The sequence below is a fragment of the Pseudopodoces humilis genome, chromosome 7, assembly GCF_049639895.1.
Source record: "Pseudopodoces humilis isolate 2021_Gansu_Grassland_sample_001 chromosome 7, ASM4963989v1, whole genome shotgun sequence".
In the NCBI taxonomy this organism is placed as follows: Eukaryota; Metazoa; Chordata; class Aves; order Passeriformes; family Paridae; genus Pseudopodoces; species Pseudopodoces humilis.
Window position 1 is genome coordinate 11,621,224 of NC_142206.1, and position 12,547 is coordinate 11,633,770.

General features: G+C 41.8%; 1 protein-coding gene across 13 annotated transcripts in view; it reads left to right on the forward strand.

Annotated features, from left to right (window-relative positions):
• Nucleotides 1-12,547, forward strand: part of ANO5 (anoctamin 5) — a 67,574-nt gene that overhangs the window by 43,539 nt on the left and 11,488 nt on the right. For all 13 annotated transcript variants that reach the window (XM_005531585.2, XM_014260250.2, XM_088057277.1 and 10 more), the window contains 4 exons: nucleotides 4,644-4,795; nucleotides 7,800-7,874; nucleotides 9,276-9,498; nucleotides 11,905-12,074. In XM_005531585.2, coding sequence (XP_005531642.2) covers nucleotides 4,644-4,795; nucleotides 7,800-7,874; nucleotides 9,276-9,498; nucleotides 11,905-12,074 — 620 coding nt within the window. The remainder of the gene's footprint in view (nucleotides 1-4,643; nucleotides 4,796-7,799; nucleotides 7,875-9,275; nucleotides 9,499-11,904; nucleotides 12,075-12,547) is intronic.

Here is a 12,547-nt window from a genome sequence, read left to right on the forward strand (position 1 = left end):
CTTAGCCCCTTGGACTATAGTAGCAAACTTCTGCTTTGGAGCTCACAGTTCTATGGTTTTCAGCAGAACTGCAAAGCCTGTTTTCTGGCATTGATCTAGCATCTGTGGGTGGAATGTAACCTGGAAATCAGGATCAGAAAAATTCCCAATCCCCGTCAATAGATCCGTTCCAACCCCATACCTAGGGTCATGGTGAGACAACTGACTATTCCATCCAGCTACCTTTGTGGCCAGCTGACTCCAATTAGCTTCAAAGACTTCTGAACTGAACAGGCTGAAACAACATCTGAGATAGGTGCCTAATGTCATATGGTACCAGTGGCTTAGAATTAAGAACGTGAATCATGTGCATTACCTCCTGAGACCCCAGGCTATATTGTGTCACCTTGTCTCTAATGCCCAACACAGTTTTAGTGGATAGGACTTGGTGTGTGTTAGGCAGCCCTGTTCAAGGATTTCCCTTTACCACAGGAAAAGCCTGTAGACCTCCTTGCAAGTTCACAGCATCTCTGTGATCCTGCCCATTAGACGTCACAGGAGCAGAGACAGGCACCTGGCTGGAGCTTGCTTCTCCCGTACCAGACTGTCTGTTCCTGGCAGAATCTGAAAAATTAAGGGAAGTCTCTCCAATTCCCCTACATCTTTCAAGGAATTCCCAATCCTCCATCTCCAAGGCTTTCTCATTTACCTTGTATCAAAACTGTCTGGGATCTCTGGGACGGACTGTGACCTGGCATGGGGGAAGTGTCCAATGGGCACTGGAGCGTGGGCCTTCTCAGCGTCCTCCACTCCGAGCAGACACTCGCCCCGACGAGCCAGTGTCACCGCGAGCCCCTATGGTAAACAAGGGAGCCTCAGATGCACCTGCCCCGACACCCGTGGCAGCAACCGGGGCGTCCCCCACCGGATCCGAGGCAGGTCTGGCGTCCGAGCCCTGCCCGCGGTGGGGGGAGAAGGGCGGTGCTGGCTGAGAGCCGCCTCTGTGGGCGGCGCCACTCCTGGCAGCCCCCGCCGCCACCGCGCTGGCCGGGGGCCCCGCGGGCGAACCTGATTCCAACAGCGGACCCGTGTCGGCCGTAGCCGCCATTCTGCTGCATGCGGCACTTGTGTGCCCAGCAGCGTCGGTCGCGCCGTCGCCCCCCCGAGGCGGTGGGGGCGGGGGCGGCAAGCTATCACAGGGGACTGCAGCAGCGCCGGCCAAGCTCCTGCAGTTTTCACGGCTGGACCGGGGCCGGCCGTGTTTCCCCCAGCCCAGGGTGCATAGTCCTTCCCACCGGTCCCTGCTGCCGCGGCCGCGGCGGCAGCCGGACGCGCGCTATCCCCCGTGTGAGTGCAGAGCTGACCCCATCTCCTTTAGACGTTAAATCAATTAGTGTTCCGACTGCGCCAGCTGGAGCGGGAGCCAGCTTTGCTCCCTCCACCGTGGGAAACGCCCGGGGCATACTGTGTTTTCCTTCATCCCGCGGTTCCCCGAGCCCCGGGCAGGGTGACTCCCGCTGAGTGGAGGGGAGTGGCTGTCGCGTGCTAGATCTCCCGTGTTCCCTTCCTGCCGGTCACCTGTCCCGTGGGACTCGGACAAAAGGGCACCCACCCCCAGGCTAGAGTCGCAAAGGGATGGGGCTGGGGAAAATATCCCCTCTAGGCAGTCCTGGTCTGAGTCTGATGCCACCTCCTGCGAGTCACGGTCCAGCAGAACGGCTTCTGGATCATACCAGTCTCCTCCGTCAGGGCCTGTGTCTGAGACGTCGCGAGATGAGGCACTGGAGCTCGCGGCTTCTAATAGACATGAATTTCTTCCAAGGGAGGAGCAGTTTCGCATCTTCACCATTGCCAGTAAGCACCAGCTGATACAAGGTGTCACCTATGCTCCACCAAGGATCTTTCAGCAGTGGCAGTTGGAAAAAATCAATTTATTTTCCCCATAAATACAAAGCATTAATATCTGATTCAGGAATATCCAGATGATGCCTGTGGAGAATGTCAAACCACAGATCCAGGAAAATCTCATCCTCTGGGGCTAGAGCAGCGACCAGCATGCTGTCAGCTCACTGGGAGGAGTCTCCAGCAAAAGGAAAAAATGGCAGGCAAAAAACCCACACTCTGAACTGAAAAAACTCAGAATCCCCGGGCGGGTGGGGGGAGGAAAAATAAAGTATTACCTTCCCGCAGCTGCGTGATTTCGATGCCGACTCCCATGTTTCGGGCCACCAGATGTCGCCAGAGGACATGAAATATTGAGCGAGAGTCCCCAGAAATCGGTCACACACACAGCTGCTTTCGTGAGGCAAAAAGCCTTTATTGCGGGGTCTTGACAACCCTTTTATAAGCTTCTCTGACCAGGTCACCCTGATTGGTAGAAGGAACAAGACCCCTCTCATCCCATTGGTGGGATAAGAGAGAAAAAACATGCTCAGAACATCTGTGTCTTGTTTTGGGAAAGTAATTCCTTATTTACACAAATAATCCTTGAGCAAGAATGGGTTCCCAAGACTTTCCCTTGGGAACAGTCAGCATCTGAGAGCTTGAAAATTTTCTCAGGTTCAGAAAATCATGTCCACAGGATACCATAAAAATACCATAAGCATTGTGTACTCATAACTGCTAAAATTTGATTCTTTCCATAGTGACCAGAGGGATCCAACCTTATGCAGGCCATGTAAGATTCCTCTCTGCTCAGCCCTGCACATCATCAGTGTCCCAGTGAGGGAGTGGGGAGCTTTGTCTCCTTTCACTGGATGGATGGTGGTCCATCACTGCTACTGTATTAGCTGTACTTTTGGGATGAGGAAATTCTACTCCAGTGAAATTCATACATTTTAGTATGCTTTGCTGATGTAGAAGTAGGTGGATTTCTGGCCTCTACAATCTTACATACTTCTCCAGACTTCTAAGAACATTGTGTTGAATATGTGTTCTTTTCTTCAACTGTATGAAGGTTTATAAATTCAGGATAGCATAGTTATTGTTTTTTTATTTTCTTAAATACAGTTCTTTTGTTTTATACTGTTTGTATGAAATGTCATAATTAAATCTTCAATTTGCTTATAGATATTTCATTAACTCACAAAGATTCTTGTGTGCTAATAGAAAGCCTGTGTATTTTTTATCAGAGGATCTAACCACTCACTTCTTTCATACAGAATTATTTTTTTTAATCTAATAAGGTTTTTGTTGTATGGCTGTTTCAGTAAACTTTTCTTGGTTTCTAAGAACTAGCATTTGCATGACATGGATTAGTCATTCAGGAAGTACCAGCCAAAGAGTTTAGAACTGCAGAAGATAAGGTTTGCTCTGTTTGTGTAAACCATAAAACTTCCCCAGTTCAAATAAGAACAATCAGATTACAAAATGTTTACATTTTAAAGTAGTTTATAAAGGGCTCTAAAACTGTTATATAAATTATAAATTTTATAGTTGTTTATATATGAAATCAGTTCTCTCTAGGCCAGCCCAACTCTTGATCATATGAAAATCATCAGATGTTCACTGTCTTTAAAATGACCATGTGACCTGATTTTTTTCCTCCAAATCTGGGAGGAAACCTCCAAAGTGGTTCCTCTAGAAAACAAGTTCAAGTGGCCTCTCTCCCCATCAGTTCAGGAGACATAAATCTTCTTTGAGAAAAGTGGAAAAACATTAATTAACAAGCAAAGTACTCACAAACATAGAAAAATTAATAATATTTAGCAATGGAACCTCTTCTTGTTCTGAAGAGATGGCAGATTCAGAAAGTCCTTTTCATGGAGTATAGCTCGGCTCCCTCAGTCGCTTATCGGTCCCTCCTGCGCTGGAAAATGCTGTGTCCTGGGCCCCAGTGGGCCGCAGGTGTGAGCACCCAGTGTTTTCCTGGGTTTTCAGTCCAGAGCGGGCTTGAACAGTTCCAGGAAAAAAGAAAAGCCACAGTCTGGGAAACTTCTCTGCCTCATCTAGCTAAAAAAAAACAAAAAAATCTAAAAGTAAAGGAGAGCTCTCTCCTGCTCCCTGTCCATGCTACTGAAAGTATACACCGGGAGAGAGAGAGAATGGTGAAGCTCTTATCTCTGTGTTTTTGAATACAGCTGCCTCAGACATTCAGCCCCTTCTCCTTCTCCCCCCTTCTGCTCTCAGATCTAGTTTTAAAGGCACAAAACTTATTTCTGGGCTAAACAGACAAATGGGGATACAATTCAGCATCATAAAGTCACCCTAGGACACCATGATATCAAACAAGCATCAAAAAGCAACAGAATATTTCAACATATTATTTGAAAGGTGTTCTGTGTATTTGTTGTAATAGTTATTTATGTGTTACAGGTTTATACACAGCAATTCGTGGAATTATCAAGTTCTTTTCTTAATTCCATGTTGCTTTTTGCACACACAGAGTAGTTAATTGAACATGGTGACCATAACCATGGAAATACCCATATCTTGTCTTGGCATCTTCCTTGTCATCCACTTCTGGAATTCAATTTGCCAATAAATCACTGGATCCATATTGTGATCTTATTTGTGAACTATAGTAGGTAGTCAGTAAAAATCAGTGAGTCACACTGAAAGGATAAATAATAAACCACAGAAAAGAAGCCAGTGCAGATGTTTAACTTGGTTCATGAACTTGTTCTCTTCTTCCTTGGCTCTATTTTTACCTTTGTAAATTGTAGTTACGCTTTTCTTGGAGTTTTGGAAAAGGCGGCAAGCAAGACTGAAATATGAATGGGATTTGGTTGATTTTGAAGAGGAACAGCAACAGCTTCAGCTGAGGCCTGAGTATGAAGCAAAATGTACCCAAAAGAAGAGGAATCCCATAACTCAGGTATGAACATGCTGCATTGACGTGTGTGCAAATTCAGTTGTATGATGAAAGTTTCAAATAAGGAAGTTGATATATTAGATCAGAAAAATAAGGGCAAAGTTTATGGCTTTTACCTGTTTTTTTACAGCATCTTTCACAATTCAGAGTAGCAGTAACTGAAACTTTCATGCCTTTAAAACCATTCTTTCTTATCCCTACACGACATATGAAGAAGCATCATGATCTAAAGTTGGTCTAGCTGTGGTTTTGCTTCTGATACACAACCACTTTGGGGACCACCAGAGGAGTGAAAATTGCTGAAGTCCTTTCTCTGAAATGTAATTGAGATGCAATTAGTGACCCTACTTAACTCTGTTGCATACTCTATATAAATAATTGATATTAGTTGTTTTCATTTAAAATTATTTTAGGTAGGAGTTATTTGACAAATTTTGGGACCAGCTGGTTGCATTCCAGCACAACATCGACCAGCCCATTTGATGTATTTTAAAATCATCTTTTCCCTTTCATAGAATTGCATATAAAGAGCTTATTGTCACTAATCCTAGTTAGATAACACAATCTTTAAGAAAGAAGTAGAAACATAGCCAGAATGTGAGAAAAGTCTTTATTCTATAAACACTAGCCCTGTCTTTCAAGGCTTGTCTTTTTAATCATTAGGAAATACATATACTTATTTTTCATGAGAGTTTTTCCCCTTCCATACACTGCATTAATTCTGCTGTTATAACTAGTGCTGTGTACCTTGCACAGAACTCTTTGATAGCAGTACACTATGTTTAAGAGTGTGTTGCCTTGAGAATCAAGCCTTTCGATATTGTTTTCATAATTTTTAGCTACTTTCCCAGGAAAGTAACTATAAACATAGGTGTTTATACATTCAATTAAAGATATGCCTTTTGATGGACGTCTCATGGCCAGTGTGGCTGGGAAGGTGGTAACCTGACTATCCAATCTGTGGTAGTTGTCGAAAACCTATAAATACTGAAAGAACAAAATAAACTTCCTTCTTCTTTCATCACACTTCAAGCTGCATCTGTGTGAATCATTTCATGTCCAACAGTGACAAGAGTGTAGCTCTGCTGAAGTATTAATTTCTGCATGTTCAGGAGAGCAGGTTCAGGTAAATCAATTTTCATTAGTTAGCTCTACTAACTGAAAGCACATGCCTGACAGTTATGTGTTATTTGCTGGTTTGCATCCCTGTGTATGCTCAGGCTCAAACCCCCCCCTTCCATGGCTGCACAGGGCCCAAACCCTGCCAGACTGCTGTGGTTGTGCTGCAGCTGAGGGGAAGAGCCGGGGGAGCTTTGTCCAGCAGGCAGGTGCTGGCACTTGTGTGCTCTGAGAGAGAGGGTGATCATGTTAGGACAGTGCAATGGTGGGCTGACTGGTTAGCAGTGGTTGTGTACAGAATGGACCAAAACCTTTATCCTGGTGAGGTGAATCAGCTGTACCAGAGCACAGCCAAAGGCTAAGGTATGCTTGTATATCTGTCCTGAGGGAGAAGATTGTTCTCTCTCCAAATTAATCCAGATCCCTTAGGTGAGATAGGGTTTTGTGAACTTCATTTAGGTAGGAAGTAGAAATGGACTGTAATACGCTTCTCTTACCTCAGTGTGAGATACTGCACTCCTCTGTACTTTCTAAGTATGCATTAAAAATTGCCACAAAAATTCAATGACTATACAAGCCTTTATTTTATGACAATTCAATTTACTGTCTTGGGGGTTTTTAGAAGCTTTTTTGCAGCAGGGTTTATCAGTGATCCTTATCAGTACCCAATTGTAAGCTAATTTGTACAGGTAATAGTATTGTAATTTCCTTCTGTTAGAGCATGTGCTATACTGAACATGTGGAAGGCCAGTGCTTTCAAATAAGTTAATTCTGCAGTAACCAATAAGGTTATGTGGGTAGAGGACAATCACTTTCTTATGTCCCACAGCTGGTTTTGCTTCACTCAGAAAATTATTTCATCATTATTCATGGTTCAAAGTTTTAAGTGTACTGAAACTTAAATTGCTGATCTTGAGGCTATCAGTAACATACTTGTTCATGGTGCTAAACTGTCTAATTAGATCATTGCTAAAATCTGAGTTTAATGATCACAATATAATTCTCATTTACATAAATAATGAAGCATTCAATTCAAACTTAGGCTCTGTCATTGCACATTACTGCCTATTATTATATTTGGGATTGCAGCCATTTGTAGTACTCAGTGCCACTTTGCTCAAGAGAAGTCTAAGCATTCTACAGTGCCTTGTCCCACAGATTTATCTAATTCAGGTTATTTTTCACTAGATCTTCTTTCACTGGCATTAGTTCTTAAAGATAAGATTCTTTTATAAAACATGTACTCTGATATTTTAGGAGCTAGAATTAGTTGCAAAAACTTTACATGAGCATTGAAAATTGTTCATGTGTTGTCTGGGAATACTGGCATGGCTAAGACCCAGTTGCCTCATGCAGTGGCAGAGCTTGGCAGCTATGTTCATAGCCATTTCTTCAACTAAAAAAAACCAAATAAAATTGAAGGAGTGGAGAAGAGCACTGTCTGGCAGACTGGCACATACAAATTACAAGATTTAAGGAATCTTGGCATGAAGAGTTTATAAAACTTGAGTCCAGTTGTGGACTCAGCTGTTTGACAGCTAACCTAGCATTACGGTAATAGTTGTGGCTTGCTTGTCTCAGGAAGTTGATCTTTTTCCTTTAGCTACTGATTGATTTTGCAAAATTTTAACCATTCTTTTCAGGTACTGTCTTTACTTATAGCAGTTTTGTGGCTGCTTCTGCCCTGAACTTTTTGCCCTGCACTGCTCCCCCAACTCCTAGCACACTCAAAATTATGTCCTGTCTGCCATTAGAGAGGGGCGGGGTTCTGTATGGTTTCCCTTGGATGTGAGCACTTTTCACACAGCTGCTGAGAGCTCTGTGTGCTGCTTCATGTTGGAGTAAGATGTGAGAATAACATGAACTGTGCTGTCCTTGACTGTTTCAGGAGATGGAGCCTTATTTGCCTTTAACTAGCCAGGCTGTGCGATTCTGCATCTCAGGAGCTACAGTGTTGTTCTGGGTGAGCATGTTTTTGAATCATTTTAGCATATATCAGAGATGCTGATCATTACTAATGATCACATTAACATAAATTGGTTTTAACCATGATGTTACCTCATGCTTTTATTACTGTTCTGCAGATTTCATGCTGTCATTTAAGGTGCACTTAAATTCTGATTTTTTTTTTAAATAAGGCACTGGAAATCTGTCATTAATTAGTAATTTGTGTAACTTTTTCAATCTGTTTTTTAATTCTGCTGCACTTCTGCACTTCTCCTGCACTTCTCCTCACACCTGGATTTCTCAGTCTCTTCTGAGCTGATCTTCTTCGGAGTACTTCTTCATGGGGAGTTCCATTTATCTCAGTTCTCTGCGTCAGGAAGAAAACTCCAAAGCTCGTTAGGATCTTGTTTCTTGTGTTTATTAGGATGTTATCACAAAACTTGGCAGACTTTTCCAGACTTTTTGCTCAAGTTTAATTCATCCTTCCCTTTTGGCTCATTTTGGCTTTGAAGGCACAAAATTGCCCCAAACCACACGGCTGTTTCATCTTTATATCTGCTTTTATCCAATTAACAATAGACACATATATTATTTTTCTTAATGACCCAATGACCCATCATCTGCATGCTACATTGCGGCATTCTCTATCCAATCACTTACTACTACCCAAAAACCTCTAGAAGAAGAATGTGGAGAAGAAAGAAGGAAAAGAGACCACACCCTAAATCCTCCATCTTGTATTCTGCTTTCTAAACTAGTTTAAACTCTAAATTAACTTTTTCACCCAGTGACTTAAGAAAACTCTCTAATCTACATACTCACACTTTTAGCTTTTCTATCTAACTTTAACAGTTGTTTTCATGTAAGACCATGAAAATGTGCCCATAAATTTCATGTTTTATGAAATTCAGTGTTCTTTTGGCTCTCAGAGCCAGGCATCAGAGACAAGGGCACACATTCTGTGTCTCAGACTCCAACAATTTGTTTGGGCATTTTGGCATGGGGATAACTTCCTCTGTGACTTATTTGATGTTAACAGATATACTGAAAAAACTGTAGTAAAGGCAAACAGAAAAAAGAATTCACAACATGAATGAAGAGTGAGTTTCAGAGCAGACAGTTTAATCTAACTTGTCCTTTCCATCTCCTGTCTATACTCTTCTGCACTTTCTCAGATATCGGTATTAGATTGTCAGTTTTTCTTATGTTAACAAAATAATTTTGTTGGTTTTAGTGTATATAATGTAACAAATTATTTTGCCTGCCTGCTTTCCATTTCCATGGCGCTGAATTCATACCCACGAAGAATAAAATTTTAAAAATATAAAGCATGATGGTTTAAATCTTGTTTGTAAAGCTGCGTGCATACAGCTATACTAAGCTGCAGGTGTATTTCAAATCTCCCTCCTTTCCTCAGGTGTCCTTGATCATAGCCAGCATGATAGCTGTGATTGTGTATCGCCTTGCAGTGTATGCTGCATTCGCCAGCCTCATGGAGAACACTCAGACACTGCAGCCCATCAGTGGCTTACTGACCCCTCAGCTGGCAACTTCAGTCACAGCCTCCTGCCTCAATTTTGTCATCATCATGATACTGAATTTCTTCTATGAGAGAATAGCCATCTGGATTACTGATATGGGTAAGTTAAGCAGGGGTACTTGAAGGCAAAACTTGGAAGGAATCATTGAAGATTCCATTGAACACCATCAAGGTATTCTGTGCTGTTCTCAACTCAGGCACAGTAGGAGCTCTGTAGCTCACAGTAGCTTACGGCAATGACTCAGGTGTATCCACGGCCATACTGAACTTTTTCCCTGCATTTCAGTCATTCTCATAACCTAGTTTCTCATCATATAATTCTTGTTTATATTAGAACTAGTCTACAGAGAAAATCACAGACCTGAACATAGTTAAAAATCATCTTGAGTCATCCTGCTGATCATCTTGCTGATCAAGCAAGATCAGGCTGTCTTGAACTAGTAGTCTTTCAATTAGAAATCCTGTAAATATATTTGAAAAAATAAATCACAGCTATCTTTACAAGCAAAAAAGACTAAATAATCATGACCCTTAGCCTGGGGGAAAAGATGGGATGGGACAGTACATTTTCCATTTTTTTCTGAGCATTGTTTCCTTTAGCTCCGGCTATACAGATTTCGAGTTACAAAGATGGAAGTCAGAGGTTGAGCAGGATGAGAATCTGTGGCCAAGATGTGTTATTGTGGCAGTAGCCATTGATAACAGTACCCTTGCTCCAGAGCTGAGGCCCAGAAAGAGTGACTACTTTTGTAGTGTATTTTATGTTTGACTTCTGCTTGCATGCTGAAAATATCACTCTTGAGAGGCCTTCTTACATATTTTTTTTTTCAATTTTATTTAATTTTATTTGTCCCTAATGATTTAGAGCTAGAAGTCCCTGAAGGTGTTTTATAGAAAAACATAATTGCAGAATATATTCAGCGTGGTGAACTTGGGGAACTGAAAGTATTAAGTACTTGCAGTTTGTGTACTTGTCATAAAAAGAGTTGGTTGATCTTTTTTTTGTGAGATCTTGCAAGTCAAGTCAAGAGTTGAAAGATGTTCCTTGCAGAAACTTACATGGATGTTACATTTGGTTTATTTTGATTTATCGTGGACTATCTCTTATATCTGTATTGCTTATCTCTCTTGGCTGAATCAGACCAAACTGAAACAGAAGTAGTAAATAAAATTGCCACTAACAATTTCAGAAATAAACAGAAAATCAGATTTTTTTTAAATCTTTCTTTCTTGAGGAGCAAGAATTATAAGCGTGAAGGCTCAGCAGTGTTATTTTGCTGATTTGCAAGTGTGGATGATTAATTTCTCAAGTGGCAGCACTACCTGGGGCTGTGGGTTACAGGGGGAGCATAACAGTTCACTGGTGAGGGGGGAACTGCTGCCCTCCTCAGGTGGCCGAGGTGGCTACGCCTGGCCCAGGCTGTCAGGAGTGTCTGCCCAGACTTTTTCACTCTTGAACTCTTTGAAATGGTTAGGCCAGATTTGGTGTTAAGACAAGCAGATATAACCTGCCTCTGGTGCTCTGAACGTTGTTTGCCTCACATCAATATTTTAACAGCTCACTGAAAATAAAAATATTTTAGGGAGCTGCAAGCTAGGCAAACTGCCTTACCTGAGTGCTCCCTCCTCTGTCCTACACTCTGATGTCAGATTCCCATTAAATACCTCATGTTCTTCTGGCATGCAAACTTACACCAAGCTTGGAAGCATCAATTTACTCAGCTATATGAAACAATTTTACAATAAGGCAAATGAGTTTAACACGTCTGCCAAGGTCCTAACCAACAGAGAGGGACTTGAATGTCTGTAGTGTTTTTTCTTATGCTACTTCCCAGCTTGAATTGGTTATATGTTATCATTTAACAGGACATTTGATAATACTATGCTTAGGGCTTCCTGCTGCCTTCAAAAATATAAATGCGGTAGACAATGAGCAGCAAAAGGCAGCAAAATCCTAAGCAAAGGTTTTGGTGATGTACAGTAACTCCAAGATGCCCATACTCTCCCCTATTCTTCTGCCCATTATGAGCTTTAGCCTCATCTCTCAGAGGCACATGGACCATGCAGTTTCTGTTGATTTTAATGACATGCACATACAGTATGTTGGGGAAAAAAAATATTGTAACGTACTTCTCTATCACAAAGGAAAAAATAATTGTCTGTTGCCAATAGTGAAATTTTCATACTACAGGAGATCCTTCTTGAGATTCATCTCAGCTCTCCTAAAATAGTGTAACATTTGGAGATGGACAAGTGCTAATGAACAGGACATAGAAGGGGAAATTAAATTGTATAGAAGTTTTAAATATGAATTTGCTTTGCCTGCCTGCATCAAACGTTGTATTGTAAAGTACGGGTAGGGTGTCTGAAAATAGGAACTCCATCTGCTGAAATCTTTTAAAAAAAAAACTTTTTTTTTTTTTTTTTTAAGGCATGATGAATATTTGTGAATCTGCCCTTTAAAGAGAATAAAGGAACATAAAATTATTGTTTTCTGGTTTCACAGAGATCCCCAGAACTCATATGGAGTATGAGAACAGGCTCACTATGAAAATGTTTTTGTTCCAGTTTGTCAACTACTATTCATCCTGCTTCTATGTGGCCTTCTTCAAAGGGAAGTTTGTTGGTTACCCAGGTGGCTACACATACATGTTTAATCGCTGGCGAAATGAAGAGGTAAGATTTTCTTAATTAAGGTGGATTGTTCCTTCAATCCGCACAGTCATAAATTTCCAACTGCAGGCTTGGTCTAAACTGAGCTGGACCTCAGCTGTCCTGGAGCTGATGCTGGGGCTTCCAATGACTCTTCCTGCTCTTTCTAGTCAGGGAAACACCAGCAGTGAAAATCTGTCAGTCACAAGAGTGAAAAATCATAAAGCTTTTATTGGTCCCAGTTCTCCTGAAATACCAGTGGGTCTCACCATGGATCCTTAAAAAAAATCTGGTGCTGAGAGCTCAATGAGTGCAAAAGATTCACCTTGCTGGGGCTGAGGGGTGCACACAGGCCCTGCTGAAGCATCTCTGAATTACTCTGTCTTCATATGGTTGTTACATTTTGGTGTGTGCTTTGTCTCACACTTGAAACACTTAAAGCCCTTCTGTAACAGCCTTCCTGAGAGAGTGGCTTATCTGGCAATCCATGTGGAAAT